General features: G+C 42.4%; 1 protein-coding gene across 7 annotated transcripts in view; it reads right to left on the reverse strand.

Annotated features, from left to right (window-relative positions):
• The window catches only part of LOC308083185 (receptor-type tyrosine-protein phosphatase U), a 209,605-nt gene that overhangs the window by 16,131 nt on the left and 172,698 nt on the right, over positions 1-20,776 (reverse strand). For 5 of the 7 annotated variants that reach the window (XM_080425387.1, XM_080425384.1, XM_080425383.1 and 2 more), the window contains 7 exons: positions 15,204-15,240; positions 14,189-14,286; positions 12,210-12,326; positions 9,696-9,850; positions 8,125-8,260; positions 6,123-6,272; positions 3,077-3,391 (listed from right to left, as the gene is read on the reverse strand). In XM_080425387.1, coding sequence (XP_080281513.1) covers positions 3,077-3,391; positions 6,123-6,272; positions 8,125-8,260; positions 9,696-9,850; positions 12,210-12,326; positions 14,189-14,286; positions 15,204-15,240 — 1,008 coding nt within the window. The remainder of the gene's footprint in view (positions 1-3,076; positions 3,392-6,122; positions 6,273-8,124; positions 8,261-9,695; positions 9,851-12,209; positions 12,327-14,188; positions 14,287-15,203; positions 15,241-20,776) is intronic. The other 2 variants (XM_080425388.1, XM_080425385.1) reach the window with 1 other exon arrangement.

Raw genomic sequence — 20,776 nt, forward strand, 5'->3', positions numbered from 1 at the left:
CAAAATCTGTAGTTCATTTATTTGGCCACCAGATGGCGGCCTGGGCTTTTTTAGCGTTGTTTAAAGCCACACCCCTTTTGCCGGGTAGGCTGTATATAGACGAATCCACAGACGCGCTGCCTGTAGCTGCCTGTAGGCGGCCATTGCTGCGGTGTCGCGTCCGCGGAGCGTTGACACCGCAGCAATGGCTGCGCCCAGGGCAGCGCTCCGTGGATTCGTGTATAAGAAATGAAGGGCACGCCACCATTTTGAAGGAAACGCACAATCCTTAGCCTGTTCCTTGACCAGCTCTCTAGCGAGCTGGTTAAAAAAATGGAAAAGATAAACTAGACTAGAGAGCAGTCGCGGGTTGCCAACCAAGGGGGTGCAAACGTCGTCAGGATTCTGAGTTATAGTCAATTAGAATGGAATCTGAGTGATACATCTTGATCAAATGACCCCAGATAGGCGCTCGGGTGGCACAGTGGTAACGTTTCTGCACACCACTGCAGAGGTTATGGGTTCAACAGCATATGCAAAGAGAGTCAGGGGGTGATTTTTCCTTGCAACTGGCTACAATAAAAGGGATGTTTATCTAGCTATTTATTTCTGTAGTCTACAACATATTTTGCATGGACCGTATGAGAAGCCTGGTGACGCACTTACTGCCTTTACTTTCCCCGTGATTGACGAACCGACAGTCACTACATTGACTATGCGCGCAGCATTATGCACCAGCTGCACATCAATCCAGTTCTTCTCTCACTCAATGTAGAGGATTGGGCTACCAGTGCATCATTCCAGGCAGGTGTGGTGAATGTGCGTGCCATCAACATTGGAATGACTGTGCCGAGCGTGGAGTCAAACTCACAACAGACTTTGTGGCAGCAGCCAAGAGTGAGCAACATCTGCAGAATCTGCAGGCAGTTGAGCATGACCACTTTGAACAGCCCAATCTTCGCTGCTGCAAGCGCAAGCTGAACACAGTGTTTTTTTGTTTTTGCTAGAATTAATTTTCAAACATTTTTCAGTGATGTTCAATGAAAATGTCAATGTTTCTTCTTAAATAAACACATTTTGCTCATTTCAAAAACATCTTCTCAATAACTATTTGTTGTATTTTTGAGAAATTGCCATGTTATGTTATCAAGAAATGGGAGTTCAAAAAGCACCCAAAATGGTACTTTTTGGCAAAATAACAAAATTTGACATGCTGCGTTGCACCTCTAAAGCTGAATGAATTTCCCCCAAACTTTGCACAAATCATTTGTATAGACATTGGAACAAAACGCAACACCTAACAGTTTGATATGTTGAGATTAAACGTTTGCATTGCATTTGGTCGCACCCTATAATACCTGTACACAAGACTTAAAAAAATAAAATAAAGACCACCTTGTCCTTGAATAGGAGCAACCCCCACCACCCCAACAGGTCCTAAAGTATGTGGACATTATGATACAGTCAACAAATCAATATAGAGCGAAAAGTCAGTTGGTCACCATTGGCTATGAGGAGGAAGCAGCACTGTATTGTTTTTTATTTACAAAGCCTTGCTTAATAAACTGCCTGATTATTTATGTCTATAATTAGAGTCTGTAACCATATACCCGTGCACAAGATTACCTGGTTTTAAATACTGTAGTCCTACCGTTAATTAATCTAATCTGGGGAAGACTGTATTTCATGTGGAATTGTCTAGAAACCGTTTTAAAGCTGGATAATTTGATTTATCTTGATCGTTTAAAAAAAAGATTGAATAATACTTTGAAATCTAAAGTCTGTCATCTTTTGTATTTTGTGTTCATTTGGTTTGTTGCTTGTTATATATATGCAGTCATTGAAAAAGAGAGTTTGCTCTTAATTGGCCTTCCCTGAATAAATAAAGATGAAATTAAAGTAAAAACTATATAATCACTAGGGATGGAGCTCGTACATTTTTATTGATAATCAGCACCTTATCGAGCCTGCTTATCGAACCGAGCTTTAATCGAGCCCACTATCGATCTTTTTCTATTATTATGAAAAAAGACTTGAGACGAAAAATTCTGAACAGAACCGGTATCTTTTTTTATTGGCCAGTTGTGACAGTGAGTTTGTGGCTGACCACTATCTAAAGTCATTCAAACAATCATTAAAACAACCATTCATATAATGTGCAATAAGTGTTAAATGGCTTTATATTATGAATAGTACTGTAATAATTACTATAAAATCTCCATGTCTCTTCAACTCTTTAAAAACAAAAAATGCATATTTATTTTTTCTATAATTTTTTCTTTGTTTTAACCAAAATATATCACTCTCACTACATTTTACTAGGGCCTTCAAATACAGTACTTTTCTAACAGACAGAAGGCAAGTGACCTTTTTACTTTTGGAAAATATTGAAGAAACGGTTAATGTGTGTACTGTCACTTTAAAAGCGCAATTTATACTTCATCGTACGACCGTGTCGCGCACCAAACATAGCCGATCTCCAAGCTCACACTGCGTCTGTTCGCACCACGTTGTGAGCTTGTAGATCTGCCATTTTCGGCAACGATAGACTGAGAAGACGGACACGCTCAAGCAACACTAGTTATTCATTCACAGGGAGATCCCAAATGGATTATTATCAATTGGATTATTAAAATTGTCAACAGAGACTTGCTACCTTGTGTAGAAGAGGACGAGTGAAACTTTTGAGCGTTTCACTCGTTAGCGCCATTGTTTCACCGCTGCACCGCACATGTAAACACAACAACGACGCAACCACCCGAGTGTACAAATGGAACCAAATGGACGCTTACAGTCCCCTTAAAATAGTGATGTAGTGAGCCAATAAAATTCCTCTTCCTTGTTTCCCCGGGCAGCGCTGTTTGGCACAACTTGCAGCTATCAATACACTTTTAGACCAGCGTGGGTGATTAGATTTATTTCTTGATCGCCTCTTGTTTTGATAGTTTAGACATGACGTCATGGGCCGCTGCACTCGATAACAGGCTCGACAAGCCCAAAGCTTATCGAAACCCGGGTCTCGATAAATTCATGCCCGGGTATATAATGGACCCGGTTTTCGAGCTCCATCCCTAACAATCACAGCCAGTGAGCTCACCCAGGCTGAGTTGGACTGGTTGAGTTGGTTCAACATGACCACAGAGGAGCAGCCGTAATCAAACACCAGCCTCCAGAAGTCGGCCGTGGTGCCGGGGAGCGGGTGAGGCGTCACCATGAAGGCGGCGGGCCGGTGGAAGCTGTCGGTGAGCGCCGCGTTGATGTAGTTGTTGCTCTCGCCTTCGCTGGTGACCAGGAAGGCCAGCGCGCGGTCGGGAGGCAGCACGTCCATGCTGCGGTTCTTCTCCCGGTTCCTGGGCAGCAGCGCGACGCTGCACTCTTCAACGTCCAGGTGAGGCGTCACCGAGTTCAGAGTCTGGGGTTAAATGATGAGAGAAAAAAGAACAAAATAAAAAGTGGGTGAGGAGGAGGAAGACAAGAGGAGAGAGGAGGGAGAGGACAACATTTGTAGGCCAGAGAAGCAAACAAACCCTTGTTAACTTTGTCACAACAGGATTCTGTAAGTGACTAGAATTATTACCATCTCTCGTCTTATGTTTGAAACTTGGGGACGGACGTAGTTTAGTGGTTTGAGAGCCTGTCTGGTAATCAGAAGGTCACCGGTTTGCCTCCCGTCCCCAATCTATTTGCCGAAGTGTCCCTGAGCAAGACACTTAAACCCTCTCGAGCGCTCTTCATGACCATCTGAGCAGCCTTTAGCTGGGTGAAGCTGAAGCTGAATTTCCCTGTGGGATTAACAAGGTCTAAACATAATATGTTCAATACTACAGAGATGAAGTCACGCGTCAGGAGAACAAAATGGTGAATTGCGCTGCCATTGCACTGAAGACAAAAAAAAGCGATGCTGGTGGAAAATTCAATGCCCCAGTTTGTGTTTTGAATAACAGCGTGTTCGCTAAACCTTAATTAGATTAGACAATACCAAAAGAATATTTGGACCCGTTTTACAGATCTCTGTGTCTGCAGAATGACACCAGAGCAGCCGAGACGCGTTCAGCAGCGCTGATGTCAGACGGGTGAATTTACAAAGATTAAAATTCGTGCACGTGACCTCTGTCTTTATGAAGAACAAACAGTCTGTAATCAGATAAGCTTTATTTCTCCAGAGCCTGAGCAATAAATCATGAGGTAATGGATCTGGCATAATTCATATGGGGCATATAAAATGAGAACATAATATGGAATTAAAAATCCACTGTTACTTTGAAATGCAAAACTCTGGATCAATGTGGCTGCTGTCCTGTGTGTGGAGGGACATGTGGATGGTGGCTGCTGGTGACTTCATGTGGGACATGAACTACACACACTATGGAAGGTGAAAGGAAGAGAGCATTGTGCACACATGCACGCACGCCTCCATGTTTTAGTCCCATTCTGAATTCTCAAGGGACTCTATGGAAATACCTGTGCCAATAACTGTTTCATCCACCAGAGAAGTGGTATTAATGAGTTTATGTTTTATGTAAACATAAACCTCCCCAGAGGATTTATTTGAACTGAACAGGCATGAAGAAGGAAATATGCAATATGTGAATATAATATTCTCCAAACTGCACATAATGAAGCACCATTATTGTATAAAGAAGGATGCCTCTGGTTATGTGATGTCATCATCCCACTCCATTCCCTCTGTGTGAAACATTCAAAACATCTGCATCCAAACTGTAAACTATACTGTATGTAAAACATCTACATCCATACTGTAAACTATACTGTATGTAAAACATATACATCCATACTGTAAACTATACTGTATGTAAAACATATACATCCATACTGTAAACTATACTGTATGTAAAACATCTACATCCATACTGTAAACTATACTGTATGTAAAACATTAGCCCTGGTTCAGAGCGTTAGTGAGTTCCCTCTAACGCCCTGGAAGACCCCTCGCTCTGTGCATGTACAAGGAATTCCACTGCCCTGCCAGCGCTCAAGAGTAGGGAAAATAAACTAAACCATTTCGCTACTCACCGAAGCAAAGGCTGTTTTGTGTTGTTGAAAGTCTATTCTCTGAATGCGCGGGCCTCTCAGCACCCCACCTACTCTGTAGAATACACTTTTTGGGCAGAAAATAAAATATGTCAGCGAGACGGAAATTATTTTTATTACTCCACAGTGCCCTCTACAGATTTTGGTTGATGGTAAGCAAATCCTCCAGATCTGTAGAGGGCACTGTGGAGTAATAAAAATAATTTCCGTCTCGCTGACATATTTTATTTTCTGCCCAAAAAGTGTATTTTACAGAGTAGTTGGGGTGCTGAGAGGCCCGCGCATTCAGAGAATAGACTTTCAACAACACAAAACAGCCTTTGCTTCGGTGAGTAGCGAAATGGTTTAGTTTATTTTCACTACTCTTGAGCGCTGGCAGGGCAGTGGAATTCCTTGTACATGCGCAGAGCGAGGGGTCTTCCAGGGCGTTAGAGGGAACTCACTAACGCTCTGAACCAGGGCTAGTAAAACATCTACATCCATACTGTAAACTATACTGTATGTAAAACATCTACATCCATACTGTAAACTATACTGTATGTAAAACATCTACATCCATACTGCACATCTATACTCTACACTTTGCATGTTGGCCTATAACTCTTGAACCGTAGGTCATGCAAACATCTTTTTGATATTCCACGCAGTATGCCTGTAATTGGCTTAAAAAATTTGTGGGCGTGATTTTGTAAAAAAAATACCATATATTCATGAACGCAACATCCAATCAACCCCACATTGTAATTGCACGTTGAGGGTCCTCTATACAGTGTACCCCCAAAATCACTTTCACTTCAGCCCTTTCGGTGGGCCACAAATGTGAAAAGTTGCATTGTAATGTCATGCTACATCACAACCCCAGCTTAGAACCCATGACTTACAGCCCTGGCTAAACAACCCAGGATGGCGGAGAACAGCAATCTGCACCCTTTTCTAGTTTTTGTATGTATTTAATGTGGTTGCATGGAGGTGCTGACCTGGAACTCTTCTCATAGCTAAGTTGAATTAGTATGTTTTAGTGTTATATATGTATTGTGTATGTTTTAGTGTTATAGATATGTTGTGTATGTATTTAATGTGGTTTTTCTGACCTGGAACTCTTCTCGTAGCTGGGATGAGTTGCTCTGGGAGTCCACACGCAGCATGTCCTTGTAGGTGAGGGCGAACTCGTTGACCAGGATGGACGTCTCTCCACACAGACAGGCCTCCAGGATGGCATCATGGATGAAGATGTACTGCTCCTGCAGGTGACACGTCATCAACAAGAGCACACTTAACAAATACTTTTACGGCCTGGACCGCTGGCGTAGCGGTCCAGACACCTAAGCTCCAAAGTAGCCTGACAGCGCGTTGCTGGTTCGTGTCCCGATCCCTTTGCTGCATCTCTCTCCACATTTTCTATCAAACTACTATCCTATCAATAAAGGCATACAAAAGCCAAGAAATGATCTTATCTAAACAATAATACTTTTACAAATACCAGGAGAAAAGAAAAATAAGTAAAAAAAAAAACAAATGTCCTCAGAACTTTTCCCCAGAGGAATGTCTTTACGTTGAGTTATGGCCCGTGGTTTTGCCTGAGTTGGTGTACGAGGTGAGGTAAACTTTGCACATTCACCTCACCCAGTTCGCCTCATTCATCTTTGCATGTCTTTGCCTTGACTTTGTATGTAATCTCGCTGCATGGAAAATATTTTCGCCTCCTGTATGAATGCACCTTTAGATCCCTGCTGGTAGAGAGTCAATAGACTGTCAGTACGAGTAGCTGAATGTACCTCTGTGTGGACAGGGACGTGCTGGCCACTGGGAAATTTGGGACAATTCCAGAACGGCCGCGCCATTCCAGGCCGCCAAGACAGGGCAAACGGCCGGTGGGCCAAAAAAATAATAATAAATAAATAAAATAATAAATATATATAATTTTTTTAAAATATTTTTTCTCCCGTTTTAGGATTATTACGGTCATTTCCCGGTCGCGCGGGACTGGGATGCTTTTCAGCAGTGGCGTAATTTACATAGGGTTGCTGGGTTAAAACAGTGAAACGCACCCCCCCCCCCTCCGGACCAAAATGCCAGGGTTGAATTTTGGTCCCAGCACGCCCCTGTGTGTGGATCATGTTGATGTGAATAGACTCTGAGCAGGTGAATGTACCTCTGTCTGGATCATGTTGATATGAATAGACTCTGATATGAATAGACTCTGGGCAGGTGAATGTACCTCTGTCTGGATCATGTTGATGAGAATAGACTGAGCAGGTGAATGTACCTCTGTCTGGATCATGTTGATGAGAATAGACTCTGAGCAGGTGAATGTACCTCTGTCTGGATCATGTTGATGAGAATAGACTCTGAGCAGGTGAATGTACCTCTGTCTGGATCATGTTGATGAGAATAGACTGAGCAGGTGAATGTACCTCTGTCTGGATCATGTTGATGTGAATAGACTCTGAGCAGGTGAATGTACCTCTGTCTGGATCATGTTGATGTGAATAGACTCTGAGCAGGTGAATGTACCTCTGTCTGGATCATGTTGATGTGAATAGACTCTGAGCAGGTGAATGTACCTCTGTCTTGATCATGTTGATGTGAATAGACTGAGCAGGTGAATGTACCTCTGTCTGGATCATGTTGATGTGAATAGACTGAGCAGGTGAATGTACCTCTGTCTGGATCATGTTGATGTGAATAGACTGAGCAGCTGAATGTACCTCTGTCTGGATCATGTTGATGTGAATAGACTAGCAGGTGAATGTACCTCTGTCTGGATCATGTTGATGTGAATATACTCTGAGCAGGTGAATGTACCTCTGTCTGGATCATGTTGATGTGAATAGACTGAGCAGGTGAATGTACCTCTGTCTGGATCATGTTGATGTGAATAGACTGAGCAGGTGAATGTACCTCTGTCTGGATCATGTTGATGTGAATAGACTAGCAGGTGAATGTACCTCTGTCTGGATCATGTTGATGTGAATAGACTGAGCAGCTGAATGTACCTCTGTCTGGATCATGTTGATGTGAATAGACTAGCAGGTGAATGTACCTCTGTCTGGATCATGTTGATGTGAATAGACTCTAAGCAGGTGAATGTACCTCTGTCTGGATCATGTTGATGCGTCGGGAGCACAGAGTTTTCACACAGTTGTAGATGTCCACCACGCCTTCACATTCAGCCATGTCCAACATGACGTCCAGCACGATGTAGCAACCGGTACGACCTGCCCCCACACTGACACACACGCACACGCACACGCACACACACACACACACACACACACACACACAAAACAGAGATAATGTCTCACATGTGTTTGCATATTCGGGTAATAAGTTTAGTTTCACTCATCAGAAAGTTGTGACCTCGCTGTGATAATTTATACTAATGTATAAGTGATTTCCACTGCAAGCCATAGAATAATACAGGAGCAACATATACTTAGATATGAATCAGATACTCAAAAGTCTTTGAGATAATTCAGGCGTTTCCTTAATGTCAATGTGCCAAATGAAAAGTTGAATCTGAAGACTTAAAAGGACGAGTCTGAAATCACTGTGTGTGTGTGTGTGTGTGTGTGTGTGTGTGTGTGTGTGTGTGTGTGTGTGTGTGTGTGTGTGTGTGTGTGTGTGTGTGTGTGCGCGACCCGAGACCCAAGCCTCAAACTCAAGTTCCCATCTTTGGTATGAAAGTGTCATGAGATGCATTATGTTGCCGGGGACCCAAGTGGGAAAACATACGTCATTCATTATCATTATTATAAAGTTAGATAGATAGATAGATAGAGGGATTCTAGGCAAGTAGGTTGCTTTATTCGGATACATACGTGTCACTGCCCGCCCCTGCCGGTTCTCTGAATTTTTTTTTTTAATAGGCTCTGTCATGATAAATTGACCACATACAGTATATGAAGTTAACACATTGAGTGCCAAAACCGTATTAATACGGTTTTGCAAATACACCGGTGGAGTGCCAACTTTCCTAAAAAACGTATATATACGTGAGTTTTGTCTTTTTGTTTTTTTTCGTTTATTTCCATGCGGGAGGGGCTAGAGCAGCTCTGGGATCACCCTAGGCGATTCTGAGAAGGAAGGGCCAGATAGATCACCGTGTCAAAAACATGGCTCCCCATCCGCTTCCGGTCTATTTCCTTCTCTAAAACGCCTATAACTCCGAAACTATTTTCTATGGGGAAAACAACTCATTTTGCATCCGCGATCGCTCCGCCATTGCTACTCGCGTGAGAGATGTTATCGTTCCAGCCGTTAGCCAGGATCATCGGGTAAAATGGAGGCATGCTTTTTTTTTCATGGATTGCTCGTCATGGAGTCTACAGCTTTAAACAGCACAATGGAGGTTAACGGTGAGATTCCCGGCACCGAACGCATTCTGTTATTATAACATTCTGGCACCCAATGTGTTAAGTAAGTGGTTAAGCTGAACTTCATAACTATAATATTATTAAATAATGCTGCTAGCTTGACACAGCTTCCATTTCACTCACCTTGACGTGCCTTTTACAAGTCATTAGACCACCTTGGCTAACATTGAGCGACCACAGGACAGTAAATGTCATGTGGTGCTAACAGTGAACGACCACAGGACAGTAAGTGTCATGTGATGCTAACAGTGAACGACCACAGGACAGTAAGTGTCATGTGATGCTAACCTGCAGTGAACGACCACAGGACCGGCATCAGGAGGCGTGGAGGCTTTGACTCTCCGTGTAAAGGCCAGCAGGCCTGTGGCGTGAAAGGGCACCCCGTGCTCTGGCCACGATGTGAAGTGGAACTGACGCACTTCATGGTTGGCTGAGTAGCCACTCTGTCAAAACACACAAAGACAACATGAATTAGCATTACCTTGAGTCATTTTGACGTAGGTTTTAATTATTTTTAGATACCAAGTCATTATTTTTAGATTGTAAGTCAGTATTTCAAAATGAGTAAGTCATTCTTGAGAAAGTTTCTCATCACTTTGTGATATGATATTAAGTATTTTGAGAGGTTTCTCAATATAATAACAGGTTTTCTTGTTTGTTCATCATATTGGTGGAATGAGGCTTCCAATCTATCTGCTTTGGATGAATAGTAGATGTTTGCCATGGAGCAGACCCAGATTCACATCCAGGTGTTTACACAGACAGTCATTTACCACTCTGTGCAAATTAAATGTCAAAGTAAAGTGAAAGCAACGCAAAGATTTGAGGAAGAGAGAAATCAAAAAATAAAGTGAGGGAGAGCGGTGAAAACAAACTGTCAGCATCTGCCAAATTTCGGCTGATTTGAATAACCAGCAGCATGTTCCCAGGGAGAGCAGCTGTGATGGAGTGATGATAATACAGTGTTTGTGGCGCTGTCACTCCAGCGTGGCTGGAGTGACTTTCACAGAACAGCAGCATGAAGGAACCATTTGGGAGACTGGCAGGACGGGGTCACTGGGAACAAACCAGTAGCACTGGAGCAGCTGCTCTCTGCAGCTACGTTGGAGATGAGATGGGGGCGTTTTTAAGCAGCTGCTCTCTCTCAATGAGATCGTGTTCATCCTGAGAGGCCCACGTTCCCATCAGTAATGAGTCCTGTCATATTTTAAGGTGTTCTATAAATAGTATTATAGTAGTAGTATGTAACAGAAAAATATTGCTCACTCTCATTTGCTTCAATGTCTCACAGAAAGGGTTGGCAAAATGACAAAACGAAATAAATAGATTTTTAGGGGTTCAAACCTGAAGGGCTGAAACAGTATTTTATATTTTTAACCGCCTTAATATTTATTTCTAAGCCAGTTCATTGTTTTTCTCTTAAGTTTTTTCTGTTACGGTTTTGCAAATTCCTGTGAGATGCTACATGGTAGAGACATGACATTTTCACCAGCGATTGGAAGTTGTGGCATTATAATTAAAGGTCAAAAACTTTCACAAAGTCATAACTCCCACGCTGTGAGTCTTTTTATGAAACCTGCCACAGACATCCATATATCCTCACTCTACAATAACTATAAAGTCTGTCTGACTAGATTTTCCATCACTGTCTGTGTCCTTAAAGCTGCCAGTCATCTTAATGGAGGCAGCAGGTAACCACCTGCTGTGTGTAAGCACCTACTGTACTGTGAGGGCTCCACTTACGTTGTCTCATTATTGAGTGCCAGTGCTGCACTTCACACAGCAAGGCAGAGAATCAGGGACCTTGCAGGACATTTTAGTGAACTAAAATACAAAAAAAAAACTAAAATACAAAGTGAAGTCAATTATTGCCTTCTCTATTGCAGTTGATGACAGCAACGATGTGATCAAAACTGTTAATTTCATGGAGCCATTGGACCATTGGCAATGTGATGCTATTATGTCTGGAACAGCCAACCTGGCCACACTGAAGTATCTGTGCTCAAATGTTATTTTTAATTAGGCTACGTGTAGAAATTGGACTATTCATGAACAAGAAGGGAAGGCAGTGATGGCCCAGACAGTCTTCATGATCTCGAATTTCTGGTTTCTAAAACGGAGCGCTTAAATTTGCTTAACGTTAACATGCAAGGTCAGGCAGGAACAAAATGGCCCACAACTTAAAAGTTTGGCACCCCGAGACCAAATTGTTACAATCTTTGTCAAAATTGACATATCTTCTTAATATCTTATTTAGTTCTGAAGATATTGATCATTGAACTTCAAAAGTGACATGGCTCAGCAAATAAATGGACCAAAGCCAACAACTGTTAGGCCAATCATCACCAATAAGCATTTGTTCGAATATCATAAAACCTGTATATTTTGGAAACTGTCAAAGTTCTAGACTAGAGCCCTGTGCTGAACTGTTTTCCTAATCCTCCGTCCATCTGCTCCCGCTGTATTTATGACCATTAGGGACGTTTATTTTATAAAGACAGCATGAGAGAGAGGGAAGCAGGATTTGACCATTTCAGCACCATGGATAGAGACACAGCACTTGGGCTTTATTATTAGTATTATTAGCTAATACTGATGCCTGTCTCTAATAACATTTTGAAATTATGTTCTCCTCCTCTGTGATACTTTCAATTAGGATGTCTCTTGCCGACAGCACACACTGCCCAGTTATAAACGTACTCTGTGCTCTTTAGATGCATCAATAACATTATATACCAAACAGCAAAAGGATTTCACTTCAAATGTTCAATTGAATAGTTATGGAGAGTTGGGTTGACTTACCCTCTCCAAGGCAAAGGTACGGACTGTATATTCAGCCAGCATCTCCGTCTTTAGCAGTGTGATCTTGATGTCACCGTACATCTCACTGTCATCAGGCCAGTATTTACAGCATTTCACCTGTTTAGAGAAAGTATTACAGAACATTCTAACCATGCTGTAAATTGCCCACTGAATTACAAAGTGTAGTCAACATAGTAGTGAGAAGTAAGACCAACATAAAATCATCATAACAAATTATATGTGTACAGTTAAAACACATTACAGGGTTTGGCTCTGCATGGCTAACTTGTCATTTAAGGCTTTGATGGACCAAAGGAGTGCTTAAAGCGATTCAGCTTGCACAGAATTCATGAAAAAAGGTGTTACCGTTGTTGTAATTCTGATTTAAAAAGCTATTTCACAAAAGTAAACACATGAAATGATTGTACAGAAAACAGTCTTTGAAAGTGCTTCATCTTCTCGTGGAAAGAACACGTCAGAACGGCTGAAACAGATCTGAGTGCAGTGGAAAATGCTGTTGGAGGGACAGCAAAACAACAAGCTGCCCTGCTGGTGATTTTTCATCCCAGAGTGCAAAGTAAAGCAAAGTACTTTAGTCCCATAATGACATGGAGAACAGGAGCGCTGCAATGTGTTCCACTCACCTCACACACAAAGCAGCTGATGCTTTACATTCAGGGGAAAGGTTATTTATTAAAGTCCAGCTCCTATTTGTTTTGTTTGTTCAGAAAGGTTGTGCTGTTGGGATGGTGGTCCTAATTGGATACAGGGCTGGTGTGAGTAAAATGGTGTCATTTTAACCATCCACCTGGATAATGTGTTTCTCTGGGGGAAAGATGATGATGGGACTCTTAAGTTTGAATGTTAGGCTTGTTTATGTGTGACAGATAATGATAGTGCTATAGTCAGGCTGACTGTGTGGTCATAATATGTGCTATAAATGCTCTTTGTCGGGGTGCCAATGGCCTAGTGGTTAAGGCACTTACAGGCTCTAATGCCGCAGGTTTCGATTCCCGCGACCTTTTCTGGGTGTCACTCCCCGTTTCTCTCCCTGTTTCCTCTCACTCCACTATACTATCCGAATAAAGGCAGAAAAGCCCAAACAATATCTTAAAAAATAAATTATCTGTGTAGCTGCAGTGTAGCTGCTAGTACAGTCATTGTAATCACAACATGATGAATGTATTTAGGTAAAGGTTATGTGTAGAAAACATTCTGAGGCAATAGTGAAGCTAGTCACAGTGAAAATCTATTGACAATGTAATATTACATGAGTTATGACGCACTACACTGGACATACTGTAATCTTTTTAATGCTTAGCGTAACCATACTTATATACTTATACTTATATACTTATACAATACTTATAACAAGGCTCATTGTATTCAAAAACACATTCAATATATTTAAGAAGTGCTTCCAATGCTTTTCAGCGCACTACGCCATAACAGGTGCTAACTGTGTATTAAAGTCATGTATTGTAAGTTGTAATAATTATAATTACCCAATGATTACTACTTCTCCAACACATAAGGTACTTACAATGATGTAACACTTCTAAAGGAGCATAAATATTACAATAATAGTACTGTCCAGATAGCATTAGTGTAAGGGTTGTTGAGTTGCTGTATCTCACCCAGCTCTGAAGTTAAAATATAAAGTAAGATAATTAAGAAATACATTACAGTGTTTTTGTGCAATTTAGTTTATTTAATGATCTTTGCACAAGTTGTGGTAAACAAAATGTTTGGCCATTATCCAACTGGCTGCCCAGAATGATTAATTCAGGGGTGCATTAAGTTGTTTTATGAATACTTAATGTTTAGCAGTAGATTTTCATGAACTAATCACAGGATATTTGTACACTTTACAAAGACGAGCTGCACGCTGCACTAAGGCCACTGCAGAGCGGCGTTGGTGAATAATGAATGTAAAGATAACAGCAGCTCCGTCTAAAGGGAACAGTGATGTCACTCACCCTGCCTACCTCCACCAACTTGGTGATCATGACGATGCTGAGGCAGTTCTCCTGCCACACCATCCTCCAGAAATCCAACACCATCTCCTGCTTGGGCCCTGGTGGAGGGAAGAGGAAACAGCCACATCAGAGCTGCACTCTCAATGAAAACCACTTGTTGATGGTGCTGTTGTGTGTGACCACCAGATTCAGGTATAGGACTCTCTAAAATTGGGATCGGACCCAAATATCTGACATCAGTCCATCTCTATAGCGGCCACTGTGCCGTTAATGCACTGATTGGAGGATTCCAGGTAAGAGGGAGAGAAGGAGAGAAGGAGGGATGGACAGGATACTTAGAATGGGAGACACCACTGGAACAACAAGCACCGAGGGAAACCATGCTCACAATGACACTAACACAGCTGAGCTCCTAACTCTGATCTGTCTGTCTGTCTGTCTGTCTGTCTGTCTGTCTGTCTGTCTGTCTGTCTGTCTGTCTGTCTGTCTCTCTCTCTCCTAGCAGGTAGAGTTTATGAAAGATAATGGGTTGAGCTTCAGTGACTTTGTGGCTGCAGACCCTGGCTTTGTTAGCTGAGAGAGGGAAATGAAGGCTTCTTTTATTCCATGTCAAATTACTGGACTCCTCACATCACAAAGGATGAAGAGCTATAATTAATGTGTTTAATTATTAATTAATATTTTCTTCATGATTAATTCAGTGACATCAATCACACAGCTGCCACTGGGCGGTGGTCACACATGCCATCACCTTTAGATTTGCAGGAGAGACGCTTTGGCTCAGGATGGAGAACGAGCAGGTTTCTGATTTATTACACACTTACAAAATCAAAAATACAGCACTCACTCTCAAAGCATGAAAAATCAAAGACACGCGCACACACACACACACACACACACACACACACACACACACACACACACACACACACACACACACACACACACACACACACACACACACACACACACACACACACACACAGTTAAAAAGTAGCCTTGCAGGGATACTCACCCTGAGTGGCGATGAAGTGGTTGGATCGATGGTAGCCCTGAAAAAGAGAAGAGGAATGAGGTGCTGAGTAAGACCATGTGATCCTCGCTCACAGCTGGAAAGGAGATCATCTCTGGACCCCCAGCCTTCCCCTCTCCACTGGCTCCCCGTCCTCTAATGACCCCACTACATACTTTAATTCACTATTATTATTTGTTTATTTTCTTAAGGCGATTTATTTCAGATGATACTGGTAACAGATGTAGCATGGTTTGAGTGGATATTTGAGTGATGTAGCTAAGTTGATTGTTGTGCTTGAGGACCCCCTCGAAAACGAGCATCTCAAGGGGCTTATCCTCTAACTGAAATTTCTAAATGAAATGCTTTAATGCTATCTTTCTCCACAGTCCCCATATTAGCTGACTTGACTATGTATACGCAGTACATTGCTCAGTATTCATTTATTTTGGTGCTGTCGTTTTGAGCCAATACAGCATCTTTAAAAGCCGATAATTAATATGCCCACAAAAAGATTGTTATACAGTATGGATTTTTAGCTGCGTGTACATTGCAATTCCTGCTAGTGTGAGTTATGTGACAAAAAGCATAATGTAGATGCGGGCGCCTTTCAATTTCAGAAGCCCTATTTATTCATAAAAAATGGCTCTTTTCAGAGTGTCAGTATCCAATAAAACAGAAATAGATTTTCATTAAAGCCACAGAAACAGTTCTCTGCCGACAACAGCACCAAAAAGTCTGTCCAATGGGTTTCACATGAAAGCAGGCTATCATGGCCTAAATGAACTGGGTTATTTTATTGTTGTATTTGGTTCTTTTTGGATCGGCAGAAGGGTGCAGTGGGGGGGCTACATCTTCCATGCACAGCGAAGCATTTTGAGATCTTTCATATCAAAGCAGAGGACACCCTTTGATATAGATGCCAGATCTGTCCTCATGGTGAACACAGGATGTTCATGTGGAATGAGAGGGCACCACATGCAGCCTTGAGGGGAAAAAGGCAACAAGAGCGCCTGAGGGAATGTGAGGCATGGACAGTTTGTTTCACACTAAACTCCAGCTCCCAAGTCTTCCTCCTGAAAACAACACACATTTCTCTGGCTTCGCAATACAAGCTCAACAGCCGTTCCAAAGAGCGTGAGGGTGTTAAAATACCCTCCTGAATGTGACCTCATTATTACAATTCATTAGTGTCTATAGTACTTGTCCGACTTTATTTTGTCCCACTCCCACAGGAGTAGTGCAAAAACTCCTATTCAAGTATTTTTCTCTCTGACCATGGTGGCGCTGTAACAGCCCACTTTACGTTTCGGCCCATAACTCTTGAACCGTAGGTCGTAGAATAAAAACATATTTTCCTTGGATTCCTTGGGTCATGCTTTATAGATTTACGTATAGATTTTCCGCCATTTAGAATTTTCTTCAAAACACACTTTTTGCACCTTCTTCTACAGATTTTGTCCAAATCTCACAAAAGTCGGTACAGATGATCTCTGGACCCATGCGATAAACATATCCAAGTGGAATTCTGATAGTCCATACCGTTCGTCCGTAATAGGCCTCCAAAGTTGGTGGGAGGGGCCTATTTTAATGCCAAAATTCACGAACGAAACGTCAAGGCAATCCCAAATTTGAATCACATGTCAAGGGTGGTTTACTCAAAGAATCCCCAAAAGCATTTCCACTTTGATCCACAGGGGCCGCCACAAATGCGCAAAATGTAACCGTTGGATGCAAAAACATGATTTTTGGGGGGTCTCAGGAGTACACACAACATACAACGTAATTGGCTTGCAAAATTTGTGGGAGGGGCCTATGTCTTAAAATCAAAACGGCATGTATCACGAACGCAGGATCCGATCAGCACCAAATTCGAATCGCACATCACATGGCCTCCGATGGTATTCCTCCCAGCGTATTCCTCGTGTCCCGGTGGCCACGACCCGCGACTGGTGTCGGCGCAACCACACTTGCAATTTCCCAGAACTGTGAATATTCTAGTTTGGAATCATTCCCAGGAGTTATTGCAGGAATGCCAACTGCCATATCAGTTTCTACGGAGGAACACCTTAATAAGTCATCCAGTCATCCAGATACAAACAGCTGATGATGAATTGTAACACACACACACACACACACACACACACACACACACACACACACACACACACACACACACACACACACACACACACACACACACACACACACACACACACACACACACACACACACACACACACACACACACACACACACACACGCACACACTCTCTCTTTAGTGTTTGTCCTATATGAAGTAGCACCTCTGAATGGATTGTACAAGGTTGCAGATGGTGGAAGAGCAAAGGGAGGGGGGGAGGGGTCACTAGGGAGAGACGGACAAAAAGAAGGACAAAAAAATTAGTGTTGGGGGGGGGGGGGGCAGGCAGAAAAAAGAGTGGTGAAGTACTTACTTCCCTGTTAATCCGAATCTACAGGGTCCAAAGTGGAGGAGGTGGGACAGGGAGTTAAAAGAGAGACATACAGGCCAGTTAATGAGAGAGAGAGTAATTATAGACAGGTGGAGCGACAGGAGACAGTGTGTGTGTGTGTGTGTGTGTGTGTGTGTGTGTGTGTGTGTGTGTGTGTGTGTGTGTGTGTGTGTGTGTGTGTGTGTGTGTGTGTGTGTGTGTGTGTGTGTGTGTGTGTGTGTGTGTGTGTGCGCGCGTGCGCACGCCTGTGTTCATGAAATGTGCACGCATGCATACGTGTTTCCATGTTCCCTATGAAAAGGGCACTGTATACCCAATAAGGCACTGTATAATAAGGCACTGTATACCCAATTAGGCACTGTATAATAAGGCACTATAATAAGGCACTGTATACCCAATAAGGCACTGTATAATAAGGCACTGTATACCCAATTAGGCACTGTATAATAAGGCACTGTATACCCAATAAGGCACTGTATAATAAGGCACTGTATACCCAATAAGGCACTGTATCACACACTAATACACTATAATAAGGCAATGTACAGTATACCCAATAAGGCACTGTATAATAAGGCACTATATACCCAATAAAGCCATACACACAAAGTCTGGCCGGCAGCCAAGCAACATGTTGACAGAAAAATAGAAAATAGAGACCTTGAATGTCGTCACGTCTCCTTAGAACACCAAAACTTGAAATCACGATGAAAGAATGAAATAAAAACGTCTGTACGTCTTAATGTCTGTAAAGAGTCACAAGCTGCTCAAAACATACTCCCGATGAGCAGGTTGGTGCCTCTGCCGTCAGTGTGTGAATGTGTGTGTGAATGGATAATGCATTGTAAAGTGCTTTGGATAAAGGTGCTATAAATAAAACATTTACCATTGACCATAGAAGACCTCATCTATTTGAGCGATATGCCAAAATATTCCTGTCAGCCACCGTTAGCCCAAAAATCGGCAATTGCCGATATAGTCACGCTAGAAAATGAAATAATGTGAGAACAGCTCTGCTCCCGAGTTAAATTTATACTTTGCCGTACAATGGGCCACGTGTCGAAAATAGCAGATCTACAAGCTCACAATGTGTGTTGTGAGCTTGTAGATCTGTTATTTTCGGCACACGGCCCGACGTACGACTAAGTATACATTGGGCTGTAACACGTGTAGTGCCAGTGACGGGTTACTATAGTAACGTGACTGCGCGCTGTCATGATCAGAGACAGACGACTGTCTTTCTGCTGCCATGCACTTCTCTCACTGACACTGACCAAGCAAGAATTGTAAAAAATATCACTCCATAGGATATTCTTTTCAGGACAAAGCTAAGATCACAGGCGAGGAGATGAAGTGAAGTTGAAGGAGAGTAGCCTACCGCAGTTTGCACCATTCACGGCAACGATGTGGCAAAACACAAACATCCAAGTTTCCTTTTTTACACACTTTTCATGGACAAAATAATAAATCCTGCCGATTTGGGATAAATAAATTAATCACCCGCAGGATACATTAATCCAACCCCCTGGAAATAAAGTGACAGCGTGGGGCAGCAAAGTCACATTTCACCTTTGTGAAAGTTTTTATATCCAGACTTATGAGACCAAGGGACATGCGTTCCTGCGTTGTGAGCTTGTTGAATGTGCAGCGAGGATTTGGTATAAAGAAACCAGCTACTGTAGATAGGTTTACTTTCATTTTCCTTTTTATGGCTCGTCTTTGCAATATAAACAAGGCTTTGCTCTCAAACATACAGTTGCTGATAAAGCAATCTGGGATCCCAGGTAAAAAAAAAGGAAAAACAGCACCCCCAGCATTTTTCACTTTTGCATTTGGCGTTTGGTCTCTGTCCTCAGCCCTCCACTTCCGGTGGTGCGCCAATGTTTTCATTCCCACTAACAATATTTCTCCACGGAACACTAACACCATTTCTCCCACGGAACATCAATCATTTTGGTTATAAGCCCACTTGTTTCTATGATGGAAGAACAAGTTAAAATGTTACTAACTTTCCGTTGTTTTGTCGGCTCCGAGGACGCTATTGTTAAATGAGTTTGGATTGGTTTCCAGTGGGAAGCGAACGCACAGATGTAAATCCCGCCCACTACATTTGATTGGGTAAAGCGCGGCCTGCTTCCTGATCTGAAGGCACGCCCACTTGTAGGCCAATGCTCACACGTTCTGAACGAGGCTCCCGACAGATTCAGTAGCGCAGCTCTGAATCTGTTCTTGAGAGATTACTGATAAAGAGACAAGTAGCAAAGCAAAAGCTAATCCCTCTTTCTTCTGCTCTCCTCTGCTCCATTTGAGTAGCCTACCGGGGACACCGGTCCAGGACAGCTGTTTTGTTGAAATCAGTGCAACAAGAACGTACCTTACAATAATTATAGCCCAATATAATGGCCCAAATTGATTAACATTTCGTGCACGCATTTTATTGTGCTTTACATTTAATTGGGCAACAGCCTAATTGAAGAGTTGAATTCTCGAGGAGGCAGACCATTACATTTGCTAAATAAAATGACAAATATCGCCCCAAAAATTGCCCCCAAAAAACACAACCGACAATTGGACTCATCCAATCACCAATATATTCGCCATATCGCCATATCGCCATATCGTCCAACCTTAGTTTGATGTATCCCTCGTTTAAGTTGATATCTGCCTCCCTACCTTCCAACTACCCCTTTTCATTTTGGGGTAAACACAAACCTCTTCTTGTTAATGTCGATGGAAAAAACTAAAACAAACAAAAAACCATGCAGACAGTGTGACACACATGAGCAACATACACATACATTATGTGTGTGATGCCCCCCCCCCCTCCCCCATCCAGCAGCCTGACAACTCTATCCAGAGATTGAATGACATCAATCATGTCTACTTCATTCAGTGTCTAATGGGTTTATATAAACAAACGGACAATCACGCGCATCCATTCTAAAGTGCCAGGTGCAAGACAGAATTAAGACTTTAAAAGAAAAATAGGACCCGCACACTGGTGGTCTTCCACCATCGTGTGTGACGTTTCAAGCCCAAGTGACTCTTCCTCAGCCCTCTTCCTCAGCACTCTTCCTCAGCATTCTTCCTCAGCACTCTTCC

The sequence above is a fragment of the Gymnoscopelus braueri genome, assembly GCF_963280865.1.
Source record: "Gymnoscopelus braueri genome assembly, chromosome: 4".
Taxonomy (NCBI): domain Eukaryota; kingdom Metazoa; phylum Chordata; class Actinopteri; order Myctophiformes; family Myctophidae; genus Gymnoscopelus; species Gymnoscopelus braueri.